This window comes from Podarcis liolepis (genome assembly GCF_965112155.1).
Source record: "Podarcis liolepis genome assembly, chromosome: 6".
In the NCBI taxonomy this organism is placed as follows: domain Eukaryota; kingdom Metazoa; phylum Chordata; class Lepidosauria; order Squamata; family Lacertidae; genus Podarcis; species Podarcis liolepis.
This window is the reverse complement of record NC_139559.1, coordinates 75,032,136-75,053,854: the sequence shown is the minus strand read 5'-3', so window position 1 is coordinate 75,053,854 and position 21,719 is coordinate 75,032,136. Positions and strand designations below refer to the sequence as shown.

General features: G+C 41.3%; 1 protein-coding gene across 7 annotated transcripts in view; it reads left to right on the top strand.

Moving 5' to 3' along the window:
* The window catches only part of PTBP2 (polypyrimidine tract binding protein 2), a 55,417-nt gene that overhangs the window by 20,588 nt on the left and 13,110 nt on the right, over positions 1 to 21,719 (top strand). For all 7 annotated transcript variants that reach the window (XM_083511152.1, XM_083511154.1, XM_083511153.1 and 4 more), the window contains 3 exons: positions 4,365 to 4,537; positions 8,000 to 8,143; positions 19,848 to 20,012. In XM_083511152.1, coding sequence (XP_083367278.1) covers positions 4,365 to 4,537; positions 8,000 to 8,143; positions 19,848 to 20,012 — 482 coding nt within the window. The remainder of the gene's footprint in view (positions 1 to 4,364; positions 4,538 to 7,999; positions 8,144 to 19,847; positions 20,013 to 21,719) is intronic.

Below are 21,719 nucleotides of genomic sequence, written 5' to 3'. Positions count from 1 at the left end.
GGTTTGCTTATTTTTAGTTGTTGTGCCTGCATTCTTCCTAATCTTTGGTAGATTTCAACAAGTAGGATGTCCTGTTTACTCACTGTTGATGAGAATTTAGTAATCTTGCTGCGACCAACAGGGTAGCAATGGAGGAATTTCCAGTTAAACACTCCGGCGCAATTAACCTCCTTATATGTGATTATTGAGTTTTCCCTGCCTTGAGTAACTCTCCTGAGAGACCACTCCCTCCACCCCAACTATGGACTTTTGGAACTAAATCAAATACGGCTCAATAAAATTTTCTACGTCTGCTTTGGTCTTTAAAGCAGTGTGTAGTAATTAGGTATGCCCAAATAGCAAAAATAAAACAATAAAACTGGTTGAACTTTTCTTCTTAAAATATAGGTTGACTGAGTGCATGCTTATACCAAAACAGCAAGCATAAAATTCTAGCAAGCTCATGAGCAGAGGTGGAAAAGAAAACCGATAATTGCTCGTTCCCCCCTTACAGTTTGTACGTACCTCCTGAGTGTTTTTTTATTTCATAAAATTTATTTACTGCTTGACTGTAAAAACAAAACAAACCCTCATAGCAGTTTACAAAAAGGGTAAAACAATAAAATAGTTAGTAAAACAATTAAAAGATTTAAAAAATTAGATCCAGCAATAAACTAAAAACACATCAGTAGGGTGTTTTTAGCAGCTTTCATTTAACAGAATGGAAGCCTCTGGCCTGTCTATCTATCTAATATATATATATATATATATATATATATATATATATATATATATATGCAGGTTTTGGTGTCTTCGGGTGTCTTCCCGTGTAAGAGTTGGGGTGTCTAGGCGACGTTTCGACGAGGTCTCACTCGTCATCTTCAGGCTGGTGCTTTCGGCTTCTTGTTACTGGAACAGAGCAGGATCTCAGTGTTTGAGTTCCTATAAATACTGTTGAGGGGGTGTGGTGTATAGCCTCCAACGTTCTGGGCAGAGAACGTTGGAGGCTATACACCACACCCCCTCAACAGTATTTATAGGAACTCAAACACTGAGATCCTGCTCTGTTCCAGTAACAAGAAGCCGAAAGCACCAGCCTGAAGATGACGCGTGAGACCTCGTCGAAACGTCGCCTAGACACCCCAACTCTTACACGGGAAGACACCCGAAGACACCAAAACCTGCATTCCTGTACCCGTGAAAATCTACGAAAGCATATATATATATATACACACACACACACACACACACACACACACACACATATATATAGTTATTTATTTAATATGTATACTGGCCTTCATCCGTAGATCTCAGGGTGGTTCACAAAAACCAAGATAGGAGGCAAAATTTGCGGGTGCTATTCTAACCCATTTGTTTTGTGTCAAACGTTATACCCATATTGCTAGGAGGTAAGTCTGAGAGGATACTGAAAGAGGATAGTGTCTTACGTTTCCGAGCACAATTCAAAGTGTTGGTGCTGACTTTTAAAGCCCTAAACAGCCTCGGTCCAGTATACCTGAAGGAGCATCTCCACCCCCATTGTTCTGCCCGGACACTGAGGTCCAGTGCCGAGGGCCTTCTGGCGGTTCCCTCACTACGAAAAGTGAGGTTACAGGGAACCAGGCAGAGAGCCTTCTCGGTAGTGGCACCCGCCCTGTGGAACACCCTCCCACCAGATGTCAAAGAGAAAAACAACTACCAGACTTTTAGAAGACAGCCCTGTTTAGGGAAGCTTTTAATGTTTGAAGGACTATTGTAGGTTAATATTCTGTTGGAAGCTGCCCAGAATGGCTGGGGAAACCCAGCCAGATGGACAGGGCATGTATGTATGTATGTATGTATGTATGTATGTATAAATAAATAAATAAATAAATAAATAAATAACATTATTATTATTATTATTATTATTATTACACCCCTGGTGTGTAGTTATCCACTTGCAATGATCTTTTCGAAGAAAATGCAGTTGAAGTAGGGTTTGTAATGTTTATTATAGCACCTGTGCTGGGAAGGGGGAGGCACGAAGTGGGTGATTGATAGTTTTCCATCCATGGGGACTATATGGTAGAGTTGTGAGTGTGTAGACTGGTGGAATCACAAAACCAGCATGAAGGGGGAGTGTTAACCACCCATCCACTAATGCTGCTTGCTTAAGTTACCAGCTTTGCTCCCCCCTTGTCTGTAGAAAAACCTGAAACCACTATATGCAGTTTTAGCCTCTCTCTTTTTTTTAAAAAAAAGTGTCCTAAAAGGCTGCAGTGGAAGTTACTACTCTTTTAGTGATTGGTCCTGTTTACAACACTCTCTTTTTCTATTTTCTTAACTGGCAATCATTGTATGTTTACAATTAAACTAGTTACATGGAAGCAAATTCAGTGCCCAATGCAAGTCCTGCTTAGATTGGCTCTGCTTAGGAGCTCCCAAGTGTTCTTCCAATTGTTTCTTTGCAACAGGGCTTGCATCTGGCCCTGTTTAAATTCAACGTGGTATACAAAGCCTGCTGCTTTCAAGCGGACTCAGAATCCCCCAACACCTTATGACATAAGGCGATTGACAGAGCCCCCCACCTGCTAAAAGACAAGTGGCCACTTTTTGATCTGGCCTGCCTGTTAAAAAGTGGTTCCCCACCCTTGCTCTTAGGAGAAAGAAAATTGTATAAGCAGCAACCTTTTTGAGTGGCATTCACAATATGAATATGCCCCTCCTTGCATTTGTGTTGGGCTAACTTGGGGTAGGAAGAGGTGAGAGAGAAACTGCAATTTAGTGTAGATCACTAGGACTGGAGTCCTATGCACACTTATGAGTAAAAAAATTATAGGATTCTGCTGTAACTATTGTCACAAGTACATTCCTTCAAAGGAAGTATTTTTTGCAATTCTTCATTTATATGTATGTGTTGGGAATGCGATCAAATGCTTATCTAATGCAGTCACTGGTAGGTAGAGCTGGAGATATACTGCCTGTGATCCAGAAGGTAGCACATAGCAATCATGGCTAGTAGCTACTAACAGCCTTATCTTCCATGAATTTGTCTAATCCCCCTTTGAGTGCTTCAGGTAATTAATTGTAATGAGTGATCAAATTTAAAACCTGATAATAGCTATGCTGCTAGGTTTTGTAGGACAGTATTATTGCATTCTTCACTTCGATTTTAATACATTATTTCTATTAAATGTAGGAAATAAGGGAACATTTGCATTGTTAACTATTCTCTACATTATGATAACCATTCTCTGTTTCACCGGTGCATTCTTTGTTGTTTCTAATCTAATTGCCTTTTTCTCAATTGCCAGTTCTACCCCCCCCCTCCACAAGTAATTGATTTCACCTTCTAGTAGCTATTAATATCTGCTTTTTTTCTCTGTGCTAATTGTGATCACATCCCTTGCTCACAACATAAATCAACCATCTCATGTTGAGTAGCACATTAGGATAGCAGCCTGAATTTTGAATAGTATTTTTAGTATCATTTAAGGATTCTTAAACTTTTGGTGTACTGTTCTATCTAACAGATAACAAAAGGTGGAAGCAATGCATTATGTCTGTTTGGAAAGAAATAGGGTCTTCACAGTGGTTGTCCATGTTGCTTGACTACATAGGATGAATTAACACATTTTTTCTGAAACATCTGAGAGCTAAAGCACTTTGTTTTTAAACCTCAATTAAAATTGAACGTAGATATCACACTCAAAGCCCAGGCAAGTTTCTTAGTTTAATGAGAATTGTCTGCCCTCATAACTCCTTTTTGCGTGGCTCCTGACTGGAAAAAGGCCAGGCCACACCAGTAACATATAAAGACCCCATGAGCTACTTTCAAGGTGATTTCACTGTGATGATGCAGATCCCACCATAACTGTGATGGAGCAGGACTACTTACCCCATGGAGCAGTGAAGGTTAATTCAAAGAAAACCAAGACTAGAGCAGTCAGCCATGCAGAAATACAGTGAGGAGGCTCCTTTCTTGCTGAGCCTTTTGGGCTCACCAGTGCTTTTATTTATTTTTTTAAGGTGTGCTACCAGTTATCCCTTGGCACATTAGTGTTTCCTACCACATAGTTTAGGATAACCTGAAATGGTTATCAGTTATTGTACAGTTATCTTTGCTTCTCAGTGCTTCAGGCAATTAATTATGTAATGGTTGCAGGAAAAATCCATGGTAAGTTGATTCGCCAAATATTGCAGGGCTTTGTGAGGAAGCACATTAGCAGCTGCATTTTACTTCAGTTAATCTTTTTAAAATGTTGGTTGAAAGAAAAAAAATACTCATTTCACATACTGATTTGGAAACTGTATGCATGCACAAATTGTATTTTTCTTGATGAGTTTATAATAAATAGGGTAGCTTTCAGATATGAAATGAATTATAAAAAAATGTCTTTCAGCCAATGGTAACGACAACAAGAAATTCAAAGGTGAAGATAAAATGGATGGGGCTCCTTCTCGTGTTCTTCATATCAGGAAATTACCAGGGGAAGTGACAGAAACAGAAGTTATTGCTTTAGGCTTACCTTTTGGTAAGGTAACCAACATTCTCATGCTGAAAGGAAAGAACCAGGTACTTTCTAATTTTGTCTTACTATTTTAGTATAGAAAACATCTACCGACCAATCAGTCTAAATATTCTGTCTGCCTTCAGTTGAGGCCATATCCCAGCAACGGAGCCTACTCTACTAGCCAGGCTTGGAGAAATATTTCAAGTTAATAAGTGCAGGATTCAGTGTTCATGGACACACACACACCTTCTACAAGAGTGAGATAAAAGGCCAGATTTTAAGCATCAGTACCCATTGGTTGGACATTTGCTTTTATTCACTTGATCCTATCTTCTGCTGTTGTGTTGCAGTACATAGGTTTGGGTCCTAAGCACAATTCAGCTAAAGGTAATTACATCTAGCTCATGCTGATTTCAGTGGGAGAGAATTATTCACATTGTAATCTCCCCTTGAAATTGATTATGGTGGTAGATTTCAAAATGGTGGACTCAAATGTGTCTCCTCCCCCTGCACCCAAGTCTCATTTTCCAAGCTGTACACAGGCCCATTCAGGCCTACCAAGAAAGGGCTTGTTTTTGTATGACCATGCCCCTCACTACCAGTTTCACCTTTCCCACGCCTTCTCTTGTTAGAGTGGGGGACTACCAGTACAGTGGTCTTCTGGCACCGGGAGCTACCTTTCCCATGTTTTGTGGCATCAATAGATGTTTCTGCAGATACAGTAATGAACAGGCCTTAAGTTTAAATTCTCTGCTACTGTCACCACCTTATGAGCATCAATTCAGAGAGGGACAGCAGCAGTGGCCTGTGCTGTGGCCCAATCATATCCATATTTGATTGAGCCCAATCCATATTTAGCTCAATGAAACACATCATGAAGAGCCTAACTGATGCTACACTCCCCGGTGTGAGAGCTGCCTGTTTGCTGAGAATTCTGAACTCAGAGTTCTGATGGAGATACAAGCTAACACTCTTAAGAAGTCTTTTTTTCTGTAACTCATTCATTTTCCCTGCTCCTGCCAACTTTAAAGGAAGGCAATCATTAAGGGGCAGATAAGTAAATACCAGTTCTTCCTTGCCCTGCCTCCATTTTCTTGCACCTAAATAGCAGGAGGGAGAGCAGCACTTCAGATTCTCAACAATCAGAGCCAAGCTGCTCTTTTGCTTAGCATATCAGGTTCTTAAATATGGCTTGATGGTTGCTTTTCTTCCTAATACTGGTCTCTTCAGTTATCATCCTATACTTCTGTTTTTTTGTGTTTTTTTTAAAAAACATGTGTCTTTCAATGTGTTTGTGAAAAAAATATGTTTTGGTGTCTGAAAACTAATCTTATCTAAAAATATTTCATTTGAAGAAACCTAATTTGTTCAGACTGTAAATTCTGATAGTGCTTTACCAAATCTGATATAACAAAGATTATAGTTCTGCTTTGATAATAAAGACTTGAGAAGATGAAAACCTTTGAGGAGCTTCTCCTGCCTCCTCAACATGGGATCACATTCACAGCCTAATTCTAAACATTCAGAAATAAGTCCCACTTAGGCTGTAATCCAGCCCTACAAGCTTCTGCCTGTGGAGTGACACCAGTGTCACAATGCCAGTGTGGAGCTCCCTGTTCTGCCTGCCAAATGTGGGTGGAAGTGCAGGAAGTGGGAGGGACAGAACCAGCTCAAGACTGCTATACCCAAGCTGGCCCCACTGCCATCCCTTGACACCATCAACCTTGATCTAGCCTTGAGTGCTGGTGTGGTGGCTTTCCTATCCACTCCCACCTTCCACCCTGGCCAGTGTGACCAAGGGGCTGTGGATGTGGCGGTGGCTGTCATGCCTTGCAACCGGGCTTTGGATTGTCATGTTACACTGTTAGAGTTTACTCCTTCTGAAAGGGACTGCTATTTGTTCAAAGGGCTAAACTTGGAGAATGAGGATGAGACAACTATCCATCTTGTTTTGCTACTTAATCAAAAATTACATACATGAGTTTGCAGGAAACAATAGACTCTGGGAACTATGAGATGGGATGTATCTTGTTGAGCAAGATTATTGAGGATGTTCTTGAGCAAGAAGCCTGAGGAATTCTTTCTGCTGAATAGTGTTTTTACATAGTTATTAGAGGATGCAATGAAAGAGCACTTAACTCTTTAACCAGCCTGAAGACTCATTTTAGGCTAATAGAATAGTCCTTCATATTCTTTCCCCAAATATACCCAATATTAGTACATGATCCAAAGGAAACATTTGTTTTCTTCACCATAATAGCTTCTGCAAAGGCCACTAAATGCTCTCTCATTATTTGTGCAGATTAGCTAAGGAAGGCGATTCTTATCCCTTCCCAACTCACCAAATGATTGAACTGATGGGCAGATTTAAACCTCCCATCCAGCCCAGCACTGTATCTTCTTTTCTTTTCTTGCAGTCAAAATCAGCATGGTCTTGGAAAGCTCAAAAACTGTTTTTGGGGGCCTGGATCAGGTCCCCAGACCAGGAGTCAGCACCTCCCTGCTATAAGCCGTTTCTGACAGGCACATTATAAACTTTTGACTTCTTGGTCAGGAGTTCTAACAGCCAAGTCAGGAGATCATGCACGCCTTTAATAACCTGTGGTAAAGGGATATAAATCCAGATCAATTCTCCTACAGTATTGGATGCTGTCTGTTGAAAATAACCTTTGCCCAATTGCCTCCTGTGGTTCGCAGCCACACAGTTTACTGGAGGTTTTTATATGAAGGCTTTTAAATAGTCATCTACTAATTTGAAACCTGTGGAAAAATGAATACTTTCTATTGGGTCGGGGGAAGGTAATTGGCCACCATGTCTTTCAACATATTGCTGGATCCTGCATATTTCTCTCAGAAATTGGAATAGTGGAGCAGTGCTCCCTTTCATTTAGGATCAGGTTTGAGAAACTTCAAATAGCCACAGTGATCTGCTGATAGGTGTAACAAGTCACTTGCTTTTTAAGGTCATGGAGCTTGGAGCGCTGCTGCTTGTTCAGACCTCTATGCTTCTCCCTTCAGCCAGGCTGGTACTGGTCCTCCTGTCATCTGTGTTTTGGAGAGGAGAACCCACATAAAAGTGCTTTTCTTTCTGAAAATTGCTCTTGGGATTCCCCTCTGCCATTTTTGGGATTCCCCTCTGCCATTTTTTAAAAAAACTGTTTGCCATGTTTTGGTTGTCAACAACCCATGGATAAGAGCAAGTCGACAAGCTTAACTGTCAGATTGTAAATATCTCCAAGTGGGTATGTCTGAAAAAATTGTACATGCTCATTTCCTTAAATAGACATCAGAGCTGTGGCTGCTTTTGCCCTCGAGGGAACCTGTAGCATTTTGTGGACAGTTGGGGCACATTCTGACCTAGTCCTTGCTTAGTTAGATCTGTAGATCTGCAATGTGTAATGGATTCTGAATGATTTTGGCAAGTGTTTTAAATGTCTCATCATGAAAGAGCCTGGCAAATTCAGAAACAGAATATAGTTATGTATGCTGCAAATATTACAAAACGATTTTTAATATTTTTATAGGCTTTTTTGGAATTGGCAACAGAAGAAGCTGCGATCACTATGGTCAATTATTACTCTGCTGTGACACCTCACCTTCGTAATCAGCCCATTTATATCCAGTATTCAAACCATAAAGAGTTAAAGACCGACAATACACTGAATCAGGTAACATGCCCATTCTCAAGATTATAGTTGTTAATGTATTGATTCCCTGTGTGTGAACACCCCATCATCAGTCCCCCCCCCATTCTGATTAACGTAGGAGATTTGCATTTGGTATTATTTTATGGTAAAGGCAAATAGTGCAAATGCCTAATAGTGTTAAACAGTTAAACTTCCTAAATATTTTTTCCTCAAGTCATCTTAGACATTAATTTTGGCTCAAGAGCTCAAGTTCACCTATAAAAGGAACTTGTTTCCTTCTTATGTGGATAATGTGCAGTCTTATTTCCAGTATGTTTAAATAATCCATTTAAATTTCATAGCACTGGTAACCTCACCTTATTTGATCTACTCTTCCCATAATGCAGTCACTGCAAAATATATTCATATTCACTCCAGGAAATAACTGAGAATATAGTCATTTGATCTTAAAGACGTTAAAACCTATTCTTTCAGATCAAGACTGTATTCTTACTGGAGCAGGGAAACTACTGCTCGTACAGGTGCTAACTTTAAAGATCTTTTTAAGCATTTGATGTTCCCATTTCCTATGAAAGATGTTAAAGCTGCACTGACCTATGCTATGTCAAATGGTAATATCTTCATGTTCGTTTCTTGTGGTTTTTCCCTTGATCATACTAACAGTGCTATAACAAGCAACACTTTTTAGGACTCTTTCTGTTCTAGTCTTCTCTTCGTTAAGCCTTGCCTAGAGACTGGGCATGTCTCATTTGAAATACAATTGTCCAATCAACTTTTTAGCCAGTTTTCCATAGGTGTTAAAAACTTGCTTGTTACCTGTGGTGGTAATCCTTAGAAAGTGTGTATTTTCTGGGAAGACCTGTTGGCAATAAGCCTTCATGAGCTGTTAAGAGTTACAAAATAATTTTACGTAACAGGGGCAGGGCAAACTGTCTTCTTGATGGTTACTGAATTCTGTTCTGATAACATCCGGTTGAATGACACTTTTAAGTGTGGCAGCCAGAGAATGTGCTGCAATTTGAAGAACTTAATTATTCCATAATAGGAGGCCAACACAATTTTTAGAAGTGCTGCATCCTGCCCTGTACTCATTGGACATTGCCTTTATGGACTAGCACTGTGAACTAGTACAGATGTCATTGTTTATCTTAAAGTGTTACTTTCCTTGTACAGTGGACCCTCCAGATACGAAGTAAATTCGTTCTGGGGGTCCATCCGCAACCCGAAAAATCTGTAGGCAGAGGCGCTGCTTCTGCATACGCGTGCGACATGATTGAGTGCTTCTGTGCATGCATGCAGCGTGCAGAGCACTTCTACGCATGCACGAAGAAACCCGGAATTTACGTATCCAGAGCAGTACATAACTAGAGGGTCCACTGTACTTTAACAAACTGCACTTTTTAGTATATTTTGGTTCCCTCCTCACATAGGATTCCCATTCATAGCCCTGTAGTCACCATTGTAGTAGCTGATATAACCCAATCATATTGAACTAAAGAAATGTTTGCATATTAGTAGATAGAAGAAGGAACTCCTATTATTGTTACTGTATCGAACTTGACTCTCAGTCATATAGGATGTAAAGAGTGTCCGTGTAATGGGTTTTTAAAGATTGAGAAAGAGCGAATGGCAATGCTAAAGTGAGAGTTCCGGAAGATTCCTTTCAGTCCAAAGCACATTTACTGGGAAGTAAGACTTACCTATTGATATCCAGCTATCTTGCTTTTAATGAAATGTGGCATAATGCCAAGCACAGCTTTTTCAGTATGATTTTATAATATTGCCAGAGGCGGGGGGGGGGGGGATCTCCTATTGACTTCTTAAACATAAATCCATTTTGCTACCACAAAGGTTTTGTGTAAGTATTAGGAAAACAAAACAATATTCATAAAATAAAGTTTTTAAGACATAAACAAAAAGGTTATGTTCCATTGATTTCAGTGGTAACAAGACACCATTTTATTTACATTCTGCCCACTAGATCATAAAACATGTATATTTTATTGTTGGTGTTCTTATTGTTAAACCACTTTGGGGTGTTTTATGGGAAGTAAAATATGAAATAAGAGTGGCATTCCTTTCTGGCATATTTTATTTAAAATTATTTATTCTGGTGTGTGTAAATATGCACGTGTGTTGTTTAAGCTGTGACAAATAATAATAATGAGAATATTTATATACATTTTTGTAGCATCTCTATAATGATACATTCAAGCAAAATGAATCTATGCTTTATTTAAGAAAAGAACCTGTATTGACAAAAGTATGGACAATTTTAAAAATGGTGACTGCATTCTGATTATCATATTTCTGCTTAAGAAGAAAAAAACTGAGATATGAACAAGCCTTTTGGCATTTTCATGCAGCCCCTTCATGCGATTGAGCAAACCAGGAAGTCTTTCATTAACTGTAGTGTCCCTTTTTGGCCAAACCATTAAACTTTGGTTAACAGCAGCAGAACTAGCTAGATAATGAAGGTAAGAGTGGGTGGGGTGTTGGGATAGGTCCTGGTAAACCAGGAGTCAAATCCCCACTCAGTCATATGAAATTCACTGGGTGACCTTAGACAACTGACACACATTCTCTCTCTCTCAACCTAACCTACTTCACAGGGTTATAAAATGGAGAGAGAAGAGAAGCACATGTGCCACATTGGGTTTCTTAGTGGAAAAGTGGGATATAATTGTAATAATAAATTTTAGAATAAATGGTTTGAAGTTGGACTTCAATCCTGGTTTTGCTGATGTTAACCATAGTTTCCTGATTTGTCTGAAAAGGGAAACTCTAGTTAATGTAAGACTTCCTGGTTTGTCTGCTCCTGCTGTGAAGGGCTGTATGCATGGACAGAAGTTTCATTAAGATCTTAACTTACTAATTTTGCCATTAACTACTTTTAGATTCATTATTTAAGAAAGTACTTCACACACATTTCTGATTTTGTGTGTGTGCATACTCCCTGTTTGAGTGAGTGAGCACTTAGAACCAGCATAGTTACCAGATGCAGAATGGATAGTTCTCTGGATTTTCTGGGCTATATTCAAGATTCTGTATTCATTAGCTCTAGGGCTCTTAGGAGTTTTAGGGCTGCACTACAATAGAATCCAATGCAACAGTTGCACTAGTGGAAACTTGAGCAGTCTATTTCTCCAAAATTTACCAGCAGTATGCTTATGCATTCTCTTGCACAACTATGTTCCAATGACACAAAACATTTTGCTCAAGGAACAAGTACACTGCTAAATGACTAACTTAGTGCTACATTGGATACAACTCTTGGATAAACATTTGCCAAACCTTGCTTCAGAAGACTATAACCCCCCCCCCCCTAAAGTCAACATCTGAGTGACTTTAAAAGTGACCCCTAAATCAATATCAACCACTCAAGGCCCCATTACCTTGAGACACTGACTTCCCCGCAGCTGCATAGGACTAAGATACCCTCAACGTATTTAGAGGGGAGATACCTGGAACTCCACATGGAACTCAGGTGCATTTATGGCAGGGGGTTGGACTCGATGGCCCTTGTGGTCTCTTCCAACTCTATGATTCTAGGTTGAGGATGCTGTACATTACCATCTGCTTTGCCCCTTACATTCAGTGTCAAGAGATTTTTAAAAAACACCTGTTCTTGACTGTCTCTCAGTTCGATCACCACAGGAGGTGACAGTTGAGCTCCTAGTTCAGGGGTCGGCAGAGATTTTGTGGCTTTGGCCAGTTCACAGTCCCGCAGACACTGCGGTGGACCGGAATGTGCACACACGCATGCACAAACACTATTTCCGGCACTCCTTCCGGCGCGGAGGAGGCATGCACAGCTTCCCATTGGCTGCAGGAGCTTCCTGCAGCCAACGGGAAGCCGGCCAGCATCGCGGAAGACAGTCCCCGCTCTGCTCCACACCGGTTTAGCGCGGCACATGGGAGCTGACCGAGTGGGCGGCAGGGGTCCTCAAGCAGATGGTGGGGGTCCATGGGCCACTTGTGGCCCATGAGCCTTAGGTTGCCAACCCCTGTCCTAGTTGATAAATATCTCCAGATTACATATCTGGTACCAAGTTCGCTCTGGCAGCTAAGAAGCTCCATTCTATATACGTTAATGCTTCCTAATTGTAAAACCTCATGCTGTAAATCTTTATGTTTTACCTTTTATAGGTCATGTTATGTGATTTCAGCATTGTTCTTAGCCTCTGCTGTACATTGTAAAGGTCTTTGGATATATACAATAAATTGATTGACTTTAAAAGTGTAAGTTCACTCCACTGTGTCAGTGGGAGTTCTGTCACTGTGTTGAGTATAAAGTTGATACGCAGAAACGGTAAAAGTTGCATAAATGTGAAATGAATTTATATGTACATTTATTGGGTTGGTAGATAACGGTGTACTTTTCACTGAGACCTTAGATACAGTGTTCAGGCTGCCTTCAGTTGGCAAACTGCCAAGAAACAGCTAGCGAAGTACAGTGGTGCCCCGCAAGACGAAATTAGTTCGTTCCGCAATTTTTGTCGTCTAGCGAATTTTTCGTCTTGCGAAGCACGAAATCCCATAGGAATGCATTGAAAATCAATTAATGCGTTCCTATGGTCAAAAAAAGTCCAAACAAAGCCAAATTTGGTACAACAACAGTTTATTAACTGCTCTTTAAAGTCACACATACTGTAAAGAGCAGTTCAAAAATTGAAGGGAAAATAAATTAACTTTATAAACATGACAGAAAAACATTTAAAAATCAACAAAGTACAGTATACAGTACATTTTCTAAGACTCTGGGGGACCACTTGAAGAAGGCTCCTCTTCCACTCTTTGCTTCTTGGTCAAGAACCTGTCCATAGTCTGCTGCTTTATCCGCCTTTTCAGCAGCTCCCTGAAATACGACATGACCCTCGTATCATAAAAGTTCCCAGCGTCATGTGCCACGTGCTTCTCATGGTGGTGTAGATCTGCAAAAGTCTGCACCTCCTTCCACCTCTGGCAAATGTCCCTCAGTCTTTCGGAGGACAGCCGTTCCTCAGTTGCTTCCTCCTCTTCCAGTGAGGCCTGCTCCTGCGCAGCCTCTGCCTGCAGTTCGACCAGCTCCACGGTGGTCAGCTCGTCGTCGTGCCCCTCCACCAGCTCGCAGACGTCCTCCTCCGTGACCTCCAGGCCCATGGTCCTCCCCAAGGCAACAATGTCCTGCACCACTGTTGACTCTGGTGCATCAGAGTCACTTGGTGCCACACAGTCCGGCCACAGGCTGCGCCAAGCGCAATTCAAATTTCTCTGGCTGATCCCTTTCCAGGCCGTGTTGACCATCTTCAAGCAGGTGACGATGTCGAAGTGGTCCTTCCAGAATTCCCGCAGGGTGATGGTGGTGCAGTCAGTCACCTCGAAGCATCGCCTGAAAAGCTCCTTGGTGTAGAGTTTTTTGAAATTGGCGATGACCTGCTGATCCATCGGCTGGAGCAGTGGCGTGGTGTTAGGCGGCAGGAACATGATGTTGATGAAGCTGAACTCCTCCAACAAGTCCACCTCAAGGCCTTTAGGATGGGCAGGAGCATTGTCCATCAGAAGCAAAGCCTTCAGCGGCAGGTCGTTGTCCAGCAGGTACTGCTTGACAGCAGGGCCAAAAGCAAGATTGACCCAGTCCACAAACAGCACACGTGTGACCCAAGCCTTGCTGTTGGATCGCCACATGACACTCAGCCGCTCCTTGTCGATCTTGTGTCTCTTGAAGGCCCGTGGGTTCTCCGAGTGGTACACCAGCAGGGGCTTGATCTTCAGGTCGCCGCTTGCGTTGGCACAGAAGAGCAGGGTCAGACGGTCCTTCATGGGCTTGTGGCCAGGCAGCCTGGACTCCTCCTGAGTGATGAAAGTCCTTTTGGGCATCCTCTTCCAAAACAGCCCGGTCTCGTCGCAGTTGAAGACCTGCTGCGGAACGTAGCCCTCCGTCTTCACAAGCTCCAGGAACTCCGCTGCAAAGTCTTCAGCCGCAGGAACATCAGAACTGGCAGCCTCTCCATGCCTGACCACGCTGTGGATGCCAGATCTTGTCTTGAACCGGTCAAACCAACCTCTGCTAGCCTTGAAGACTTCTGGCTCGGCTGAGGTTCCTGGCTGTTCCCGGATGAGGTCAGCATGCAAGGCCTTGGCCTTCTCACAAATGACGGCCTCAGACACTGTGTCCCCTGCACGCTGCTTCTCTTCTATCCAGATGAGCAGCAACTTCTCGACCTCCTCCAGGACAGCTGGGCGGTTCTTCACGATCCTGGTGACTCCCTTGGCTGCATCAGTCGCCATGATCTTCTCCCTCATCTTCAGGATGGTCCCGATGGTCGATGGGTTCCTGCCGTACTCCCTGGCGATGTCCGTCACACGCATTCCGCTGTCGTGCTTCCGAATGATGTCCTTCTTCATTTCCAGCGTCACCTTCTCCTTCTTCCTCTCGCCGGCCACCGCAGCAGCAGTCTTCTTGGGTCCCATGGCAGCACAGGTCCTACCTTTGTAAACTCAGAAACAGAAAAAAAAATCAGTGATATGCTTCAAACCCAAAAAATACAAAAGCACCCAGCCACCCACCACACAGAAATTAAAACCCAGAACCAAGGCCTTGAATCCCAAGCACCCCAACCCCAAATCCAAAATCCCAAAACCCCCAAAAAAGTTTTAAAAGTTGAGCTTACCAAATGGATGAAAGAGAAGTTCTGGAAAAGCTTCAACAATCAACCACCGAAGTCCTCAGGAACCTCAAATGGCTGCAAAAAAAGTTTAGGAAAAGCTTCAAAAATCACCAATGTCTTCAAAAACCTCAACTGCTCCCACAGACACGCACCAACCCACCCACAACACAGAAATTGCAAACCCCTCCTCAACTGCTCCCCCAGCCCCTCCCCTACTGCTGCAAACCCCTCCCCAACTGCTTCCCCACCCAGACAAAAAAAAATTTCAAAAAATAACAACATGGCCAGCACTCAGAAATTCAAACTCAGAAAAATTTTCAAAAAAAAAACAACCTGGCCCAATGGTCACAGAAAATCATAAAAATTCCAAAAAACCCCCACAAGCCCCCAGATTTCTGCAGAAACCTCCCCCACTGTTCCCCCAGCCAGCCAGCACTCAGAAATTCAAACTCAGAAAAAAAAATTGAAAATAAACAGCCATGCCTAGTGGTCACAGAAAATCATAAAAATTCCAAAAAAACCCCAAATGGTCCCAGATTTCTGCAGAAACCTCCCCCACTGTTCCCCCAGCCAGCCAGCACTCAGAAATTCAAACTCAGAAAAAAAAATTTGAAAATAAACAGCCATGCCTAGTGGTCACAGAAAATCATAAAAATTCCAAAAAAACCCCAAATGGTCCCAGATTTCTGCAGAAACCTCCCCCATTGTTCCCCCAGCCAGCCAGCACTCAGAAATTCAAACTCAGAAAAATTTTTTTGAAAATAAACAGCCATGCCTAGTGGTCACAGAAAATCATAAAAATTCCAAAAAAACCCCAAATGGTCCCAGATTTCTGCAGAAACCTCCCCCACTGTTCCCCCAGCCAGCCAGCACTCAGAAATTCAAACTCAGAAAATTTTTTTTGAAAATAAACAGCCATGCCCAATGGTCACAGAAAATCATAAAAATTCCCAAAAAAACCCCACAAGCCCCCAGATTTCTGCAGAAACCTCCCCCACTGTTCCCCTAGCCAGCCAGCACTCAGAAATTCAAACTCAGAAAAATTTTCAAAAATAAACAACCTGGCCCAATGGTCACAGAAAATCATAAAAATTCCAAAAAAACCCCACAAGCCCCCAGATTTCTGCAGAAACCTCCCCCACTGTTCCCCTAGCCAGCCAGCACTCAGAAATTCAAACTCAGAAAAAAAAAATTGAAAATAAACAGCCATGCCCAATGGTCACAGAAAATCATAAAAATTCCCAAAAAAACCCCACAAGCCCCCAGATTTCTGCAGAAACCTCCCCCACTGTTCCCCTAGCCAGCCAGCACTCAGAAATTCAAACTCAGAAAAATTTTCAAAAATAAACAACCTGGCCCAATGGTCACAGAAAATCATAAAAATTCCAAAAAAACCCCAAATGGTCCCAGATTTCTGCAGAAACCTCCCCCACTGTTCCCCTAGCCAGCCAGCACTCAGAAATTCAAACTCAGAAAAAAAAAATTGAAAATAAACAGCCATGCCCAATGGTCACAAAAAGTCATAAAAATTCCCAAAAAACCCCCACCATCCCCCAGATTTCTGCAGAAACCTCCCCCACTGTTCCCCTAGCCAGCCAGCACTCAGAAATTCAAACTCAGAAAAATTTTCAAAAATAAACAACCTGGCCCAATGGTCACAGAAAATCATAAAAATTCCAAAAAAACCCCAAATGGTCCCAGATTTCTGCAGAAACCTCCCCCACTGTTCCCCTAGCCAGCCAGCACTCAGAAATTCAAACTCAGAAAAAAAAATTGAAAATAAACAGCCATGCCCAATGGTCACAGAAAATCATAAAAATTCCCAAAAAAAACCCCACAAGCCCCCAGATTTCTGCAGAAACCTCCCCCACTGTTCCCCTAGCCAGCCAGCACTCAGAAATTCAAACTCAGAAAAAATTTCAAAAATAAACAACCTGGCCCAATGGTCACAGAAAATCATAAAAATTCCCAAAAAAGGCCCACAAGCCCCCAGATTATCGCAAACCCCTTCCCAACACCAAGTCCTTGAATCCCAAACACCCCAACCCAAAATCCAAAACCCCCCAAAAAAGTTATAAAAGTTTAACTTACCAAATGGATGAAAGAGAAGTTCTGGAAAAGTTCTGGAAAAGTTTTGGAAAATCTTCAAAAGTGAGCAAAGTCTGATAAAAGGCTACCAAACCACGTGCTAACAGTTGCTCCTCGAAGCCAAGTCGCAACTGCAGCTGCTCAAGCTAAGCACCCTTGGTTTTAACGGTTTTTACACAAAGGAAACAAAGTCGCGAGACGTTTTCGTTTTGCGAAGCAAGCCCATAGGGGAATTCGTCTTGCGAGGCAAATCGCGGACGAAAAAACCTTTCGTCTAGCGAGTTTTTTGTCTTGCGAGGCATTCGTCTTGCGGGGCACTACTGTACAGTTCTAAAGAGGTGATTGTGTGTGTCCCGTGAGCTTTTTGTCAGTTGATGTGTGAGACCATTGCTCTTATGTCAGATATTGGAATCAGAAAGGTCAGGCTCTGATAGGTTCTTAGTGGACTTTCCAAACTCATTGGTTTAAAAATCAGTGAGCTGTTGAATTATCAGAGAGTAGCTTTTGCTTGGTTAAATGGTTTTGGTTGAAGAGAATTAACGTGCAGACACACCACTTTCAGATTGTGTTCAGAGTTTGGAGAAGCAGCAGCTGGAGCAGGGCTGAGAGGCAAAAGGTCCTGGTGACATCAGGGAGAAAGAATTCAGGACACCAGGGCTGAAACCACAGAAGGCTGAAGCTGAAGAAGTGACTAGAGGGAAGACTTAAGGTTAAATCCTCTGCAAAGCCCATGTGTTAACTGGAAGGGATAAAGCCTATTGACTTAGAATAGGGAAGAAAACTAGTACATAGTACTTTGAAATAACGGTAACATTTTAAAGTAAATATCAAACAAAATGTTTCACACCTAACTTGCAAAAATCATATAATCTGAAATTATAAACAGATTGTTATAAATATTGACTTTCAGTGTTAAAACTTCTGGTCTGTTCATCACATAGCCTAAACCCAGTTATTCTGGGCTAACAGGTGAATGTTTAAAACTAAAGGGGAGTTTAAAGAAATAAAAACGTATACCTTCAATATGTAAGCTGCAAATGGCAAGGATCCTGTACAAGATCTTTACCTTGTGCAGATAAAGGCAGGATCGTACACTTAGAGATAATATATAAAAAGTAACAAGGCATCACAGTGGATTACACCTGCATGACTCAGTACATGGATTATGCTGTCCATCCAGTCATCATTAGGCTGACTGGACACATATTTGATGCATATGTAGATTTTCATTGCCATCCAGGGTCATTTATTGTTGCATAGGACTAGGTTTGCATGACTAGAGCTGAACTGGGAATAGAACTTTTAATCACCTTTAATAAGCATTGTCAAAATACTTTGGGATGCCTCATGGGAGGTGATTCATAAAAGATGAAAACAATAGTACCTAATATTTATTTATTTATTTATTTATTTATTTATTTATGCATGCATGCATGCATGCATACATACTAATTACACACTGATTAACTACAATAGTCTCTTAAGAGGTTTTTGAAGATCCAATACAAAAAGGAAAAAATCCATTAAAATTATAAAATCAGTTAAAATGCCTTCTGAAATAATAATATAATAGACTTCAGTAGGCACCACAGAGGTGTTCCAGGAGGAAACCATGTTATGTGGGATCAAAAGCCCTGAGAGATTGAGAAGCAACTCCCCCATTCACTCTTGGTAATATTATTATTACCAATAATATTATTATTGGTAATAATATTAAATATTATTATTTCATCCATTACGGCAAACAAGGCTGATTCAGTCCCACAACTGCACCGGATCCCAGATGGAAACAAATCCAACTATTCATGTCCCTCGGGAATTCCTATAAGTGCTTGGCCTCCAGCCTCTCCACTGCCTTGCCTGAGAAAGGGATATTTGCAATCAGGTAATAGTTGTAAACCATAGGATCCAAGGTGGGTTTCTTCAGGAGTGGGTGTGCCACTGCCTGTTTAAGGGTGGCAGGTGCCACTCCATCACATAAAAATGCAATTCACCATGCCCTGCTCCCATTCAGTCAGCCCCTCTTGACTGGATTTCACTAACCAGGGTGATAGAATTTGTAATCCATCAACATTTTTGAACTCAAAGCTGACAAACACTTGGTTAAGCTGACCTTTATTTTTGACTGACTCCAGTTAAGTTTTATAGTACAAAGAATTGTCAAGTTAACCTAAAACACTAACTGCAAAAGGGGGGAGGGATCCTTTTTGTTAAAACCGAGAGATACATTATCCAGAAGTGTTCTCCTGTGAGAAAATAGATTATTCAGAATACAGAAGCTTGGATTCCTTTGCACTCTTATGTTCTCAGGCAGTCTTCTTATTTACTTCTTCCTGTTCAACAGCAAGCAGTAGTACTTTCTTTGCTGAAGGTTTCCTTCCAATCTTTGGAACTGGTTGGACTGAAGAGGAAAGGTGGGGAATAATGGGTCTCGGGCCCATCAATGGAAAAAGAAAGTTAAAAAAATGGCTAAGCTTACATTCCTGTGCATCTAGAATATACCCCAATCTTCTAGAGCTTGCTTGTGGCCAACTGCTGCACCTTATTTCAACAAAATGTACAGTATTTTGTTGTTGAAATACCTATTCCATCTCTGGCTTCTCTTCAGCTGATGAGAGTACTGTTGTTTCTGATGCTTAGAAGTGATAGGTAAGTCCTGCAATAGCACATATTTCTCCTCTTCCATCTTGATTTCATTTCAGAAAAATATACATCTGCTATGCATTAACAAATTTAGTCTAAGTTATTACACTCTGATACACTATCAACATCCAGTTTAATGTAGATAAAGAGTGTCAAGATGTTGTGCATGAAAGTATTCATACTGTCATATGGAGAGCAAAAATAAAAGCTAAAATATTTTTAGAAATTCCATTCTGTCATTGACTTTTTTAAAAGGTACATTGAAGCAACTACGGAATATACTAATCTTTAAATCTAATTCACATATTCTCATTTTGAATGCTTTCCCTTCTCTTTTATTGTAGCGAGCTCAAGCTGTTCTACAAGCAGTGACTGCAGTACAGACAACAAATACTCCCATAAGTGGAACCACAGTTAGCGAGAGTGCAGTAACGCCAGCTCAGAGTCCTGTCCTTAGAATAATTATTGATAACATGTATTATCCTGTAACTCTTGATGTTCTCCACCAAGTAAGTCTTTCTTTTTACGGGGATTTTTTGAGCAGAGAACAAAGCAAATGTGTCAGTAAACATGGTCATTGAGTAAAGAAAACAACTTCAGTTTGTGTAATGGAACTTACCTTCCCTCTCCTCCTTCTGTGTCCCTCCATTTCCCCCCAAACCTGCTCTGGGGAATTCTTCCAACCTTCTGTAGCATATTTGAAAGAGGGGCTTCTGCAGAATTCAACCCACAGAAACTGGCCAGGAAATACACTTTCAGGATCTATGTAGAATGTTTGTTTTGCCCCCCAGATGTGGAAGGGAGTATAAACTTTTTGTAAGAATTCAGCAGAACCGTATGGTCCAAGATTCATTAATGTTTTCAGAAATACACATTTTCATGAGTTTCATATTCCTGAGTCTTCCTGAATTTGCCACACCGTTGCAATGAAACTGCTACAGAACAGCATTGCAAAATACAATGTGTTGGGTTGGGTGTATTTCGTGAGTGCAGATATTGTATGTTGACAATTGACTGCTCTTAGTGAATTGTGTACCTACATGTGCCTTCTGGTGCAATTAGAGCTGAATCAGGGCTGCAGACTGGCCTTGTGACATCTTCATGTGGCCAGAAAACAATGGGCCAAATGTCTTTGACATTTATCATGGTAACTGCACGAAGGGCTCAGTCTGGTACTTGATCCTGAAGCTTTACTACTAGTTAGGCAGGGGTGGACCTGATCAGTTCCTTAGGTGGGAAACAAGTTGGAGCATCATGTAAGAGCAGGCTACAAATAGAATGTGTTCATTCTGTGATCCCTGATTGGTTGGTATTATGTCATAAAGGAGAGAGAAGTCCTGTTAAACTTTTTTTGTAAGTGGAAAATGGGAGACCTCAAAAATGTTTGAAGGTGAAAATTCAGTTCAGCTCCACTTGTAAATGCCTGACATTCACCTATTTGCTAGAATGAGCACAGTGGGAAAAAATAGGACTTTTGGGTGCTGGCTGACTGCCCATTGAAGAGCTCTGACATGAGCTCTTCATGTCTCTCCTGGCAGTGTTTATTTTTGTTGCTATACTTGGATATGTCATTCTTTTGGCAGGTGTATACACATAGGTACAGGTGGAGGGATTGGGAATGCTGTGGCTAGATGGAAGTAAAATGCCAACAAACAAATAAACCCCAGTTCTGAAACTACTGCATTAAAAGCTTTAATGTACAATTCGCTTGGTGGCACCGGCAAAGTTAACAAGAATGAAGGGTTGGTTTGACTGGTTTGCTTGCCTCCCATGATATCAACTTCAAGCTGTGTCATCCCAGTGCTGTATTTTATTCTTCAAGTTTTGTATCTGGGTCTTTACGCTGGCTGTTGCTTAAGGTTATTGTGGTTCTAACATTACCCACCCAAAAAAGAGAATAAAAGTGTATGATGCCTAGATTGTTTCATTCATTTATCACAAATTGAATGAATGAGTAAATGTACCTAACTAATTACCCAAGGGAATGCAACCCTCAGCAGGAAAATAAATAAATAAATAAATCTTACCCTGCTCTAAATTCATGTGTGTATACACCTGCCAAGTGAGCATAATGCTTCCTGCATCTGATGAAGTATCCTCTAGTCCAAAAATATTCATTTTTTAAATGTGCCCCAAGATTCTTTGCTGCAACAGACCATTGCAGCTGCCCCTCTGAAACTAACCAGATACATGATGTAACATCTTAGTGGTTTGTG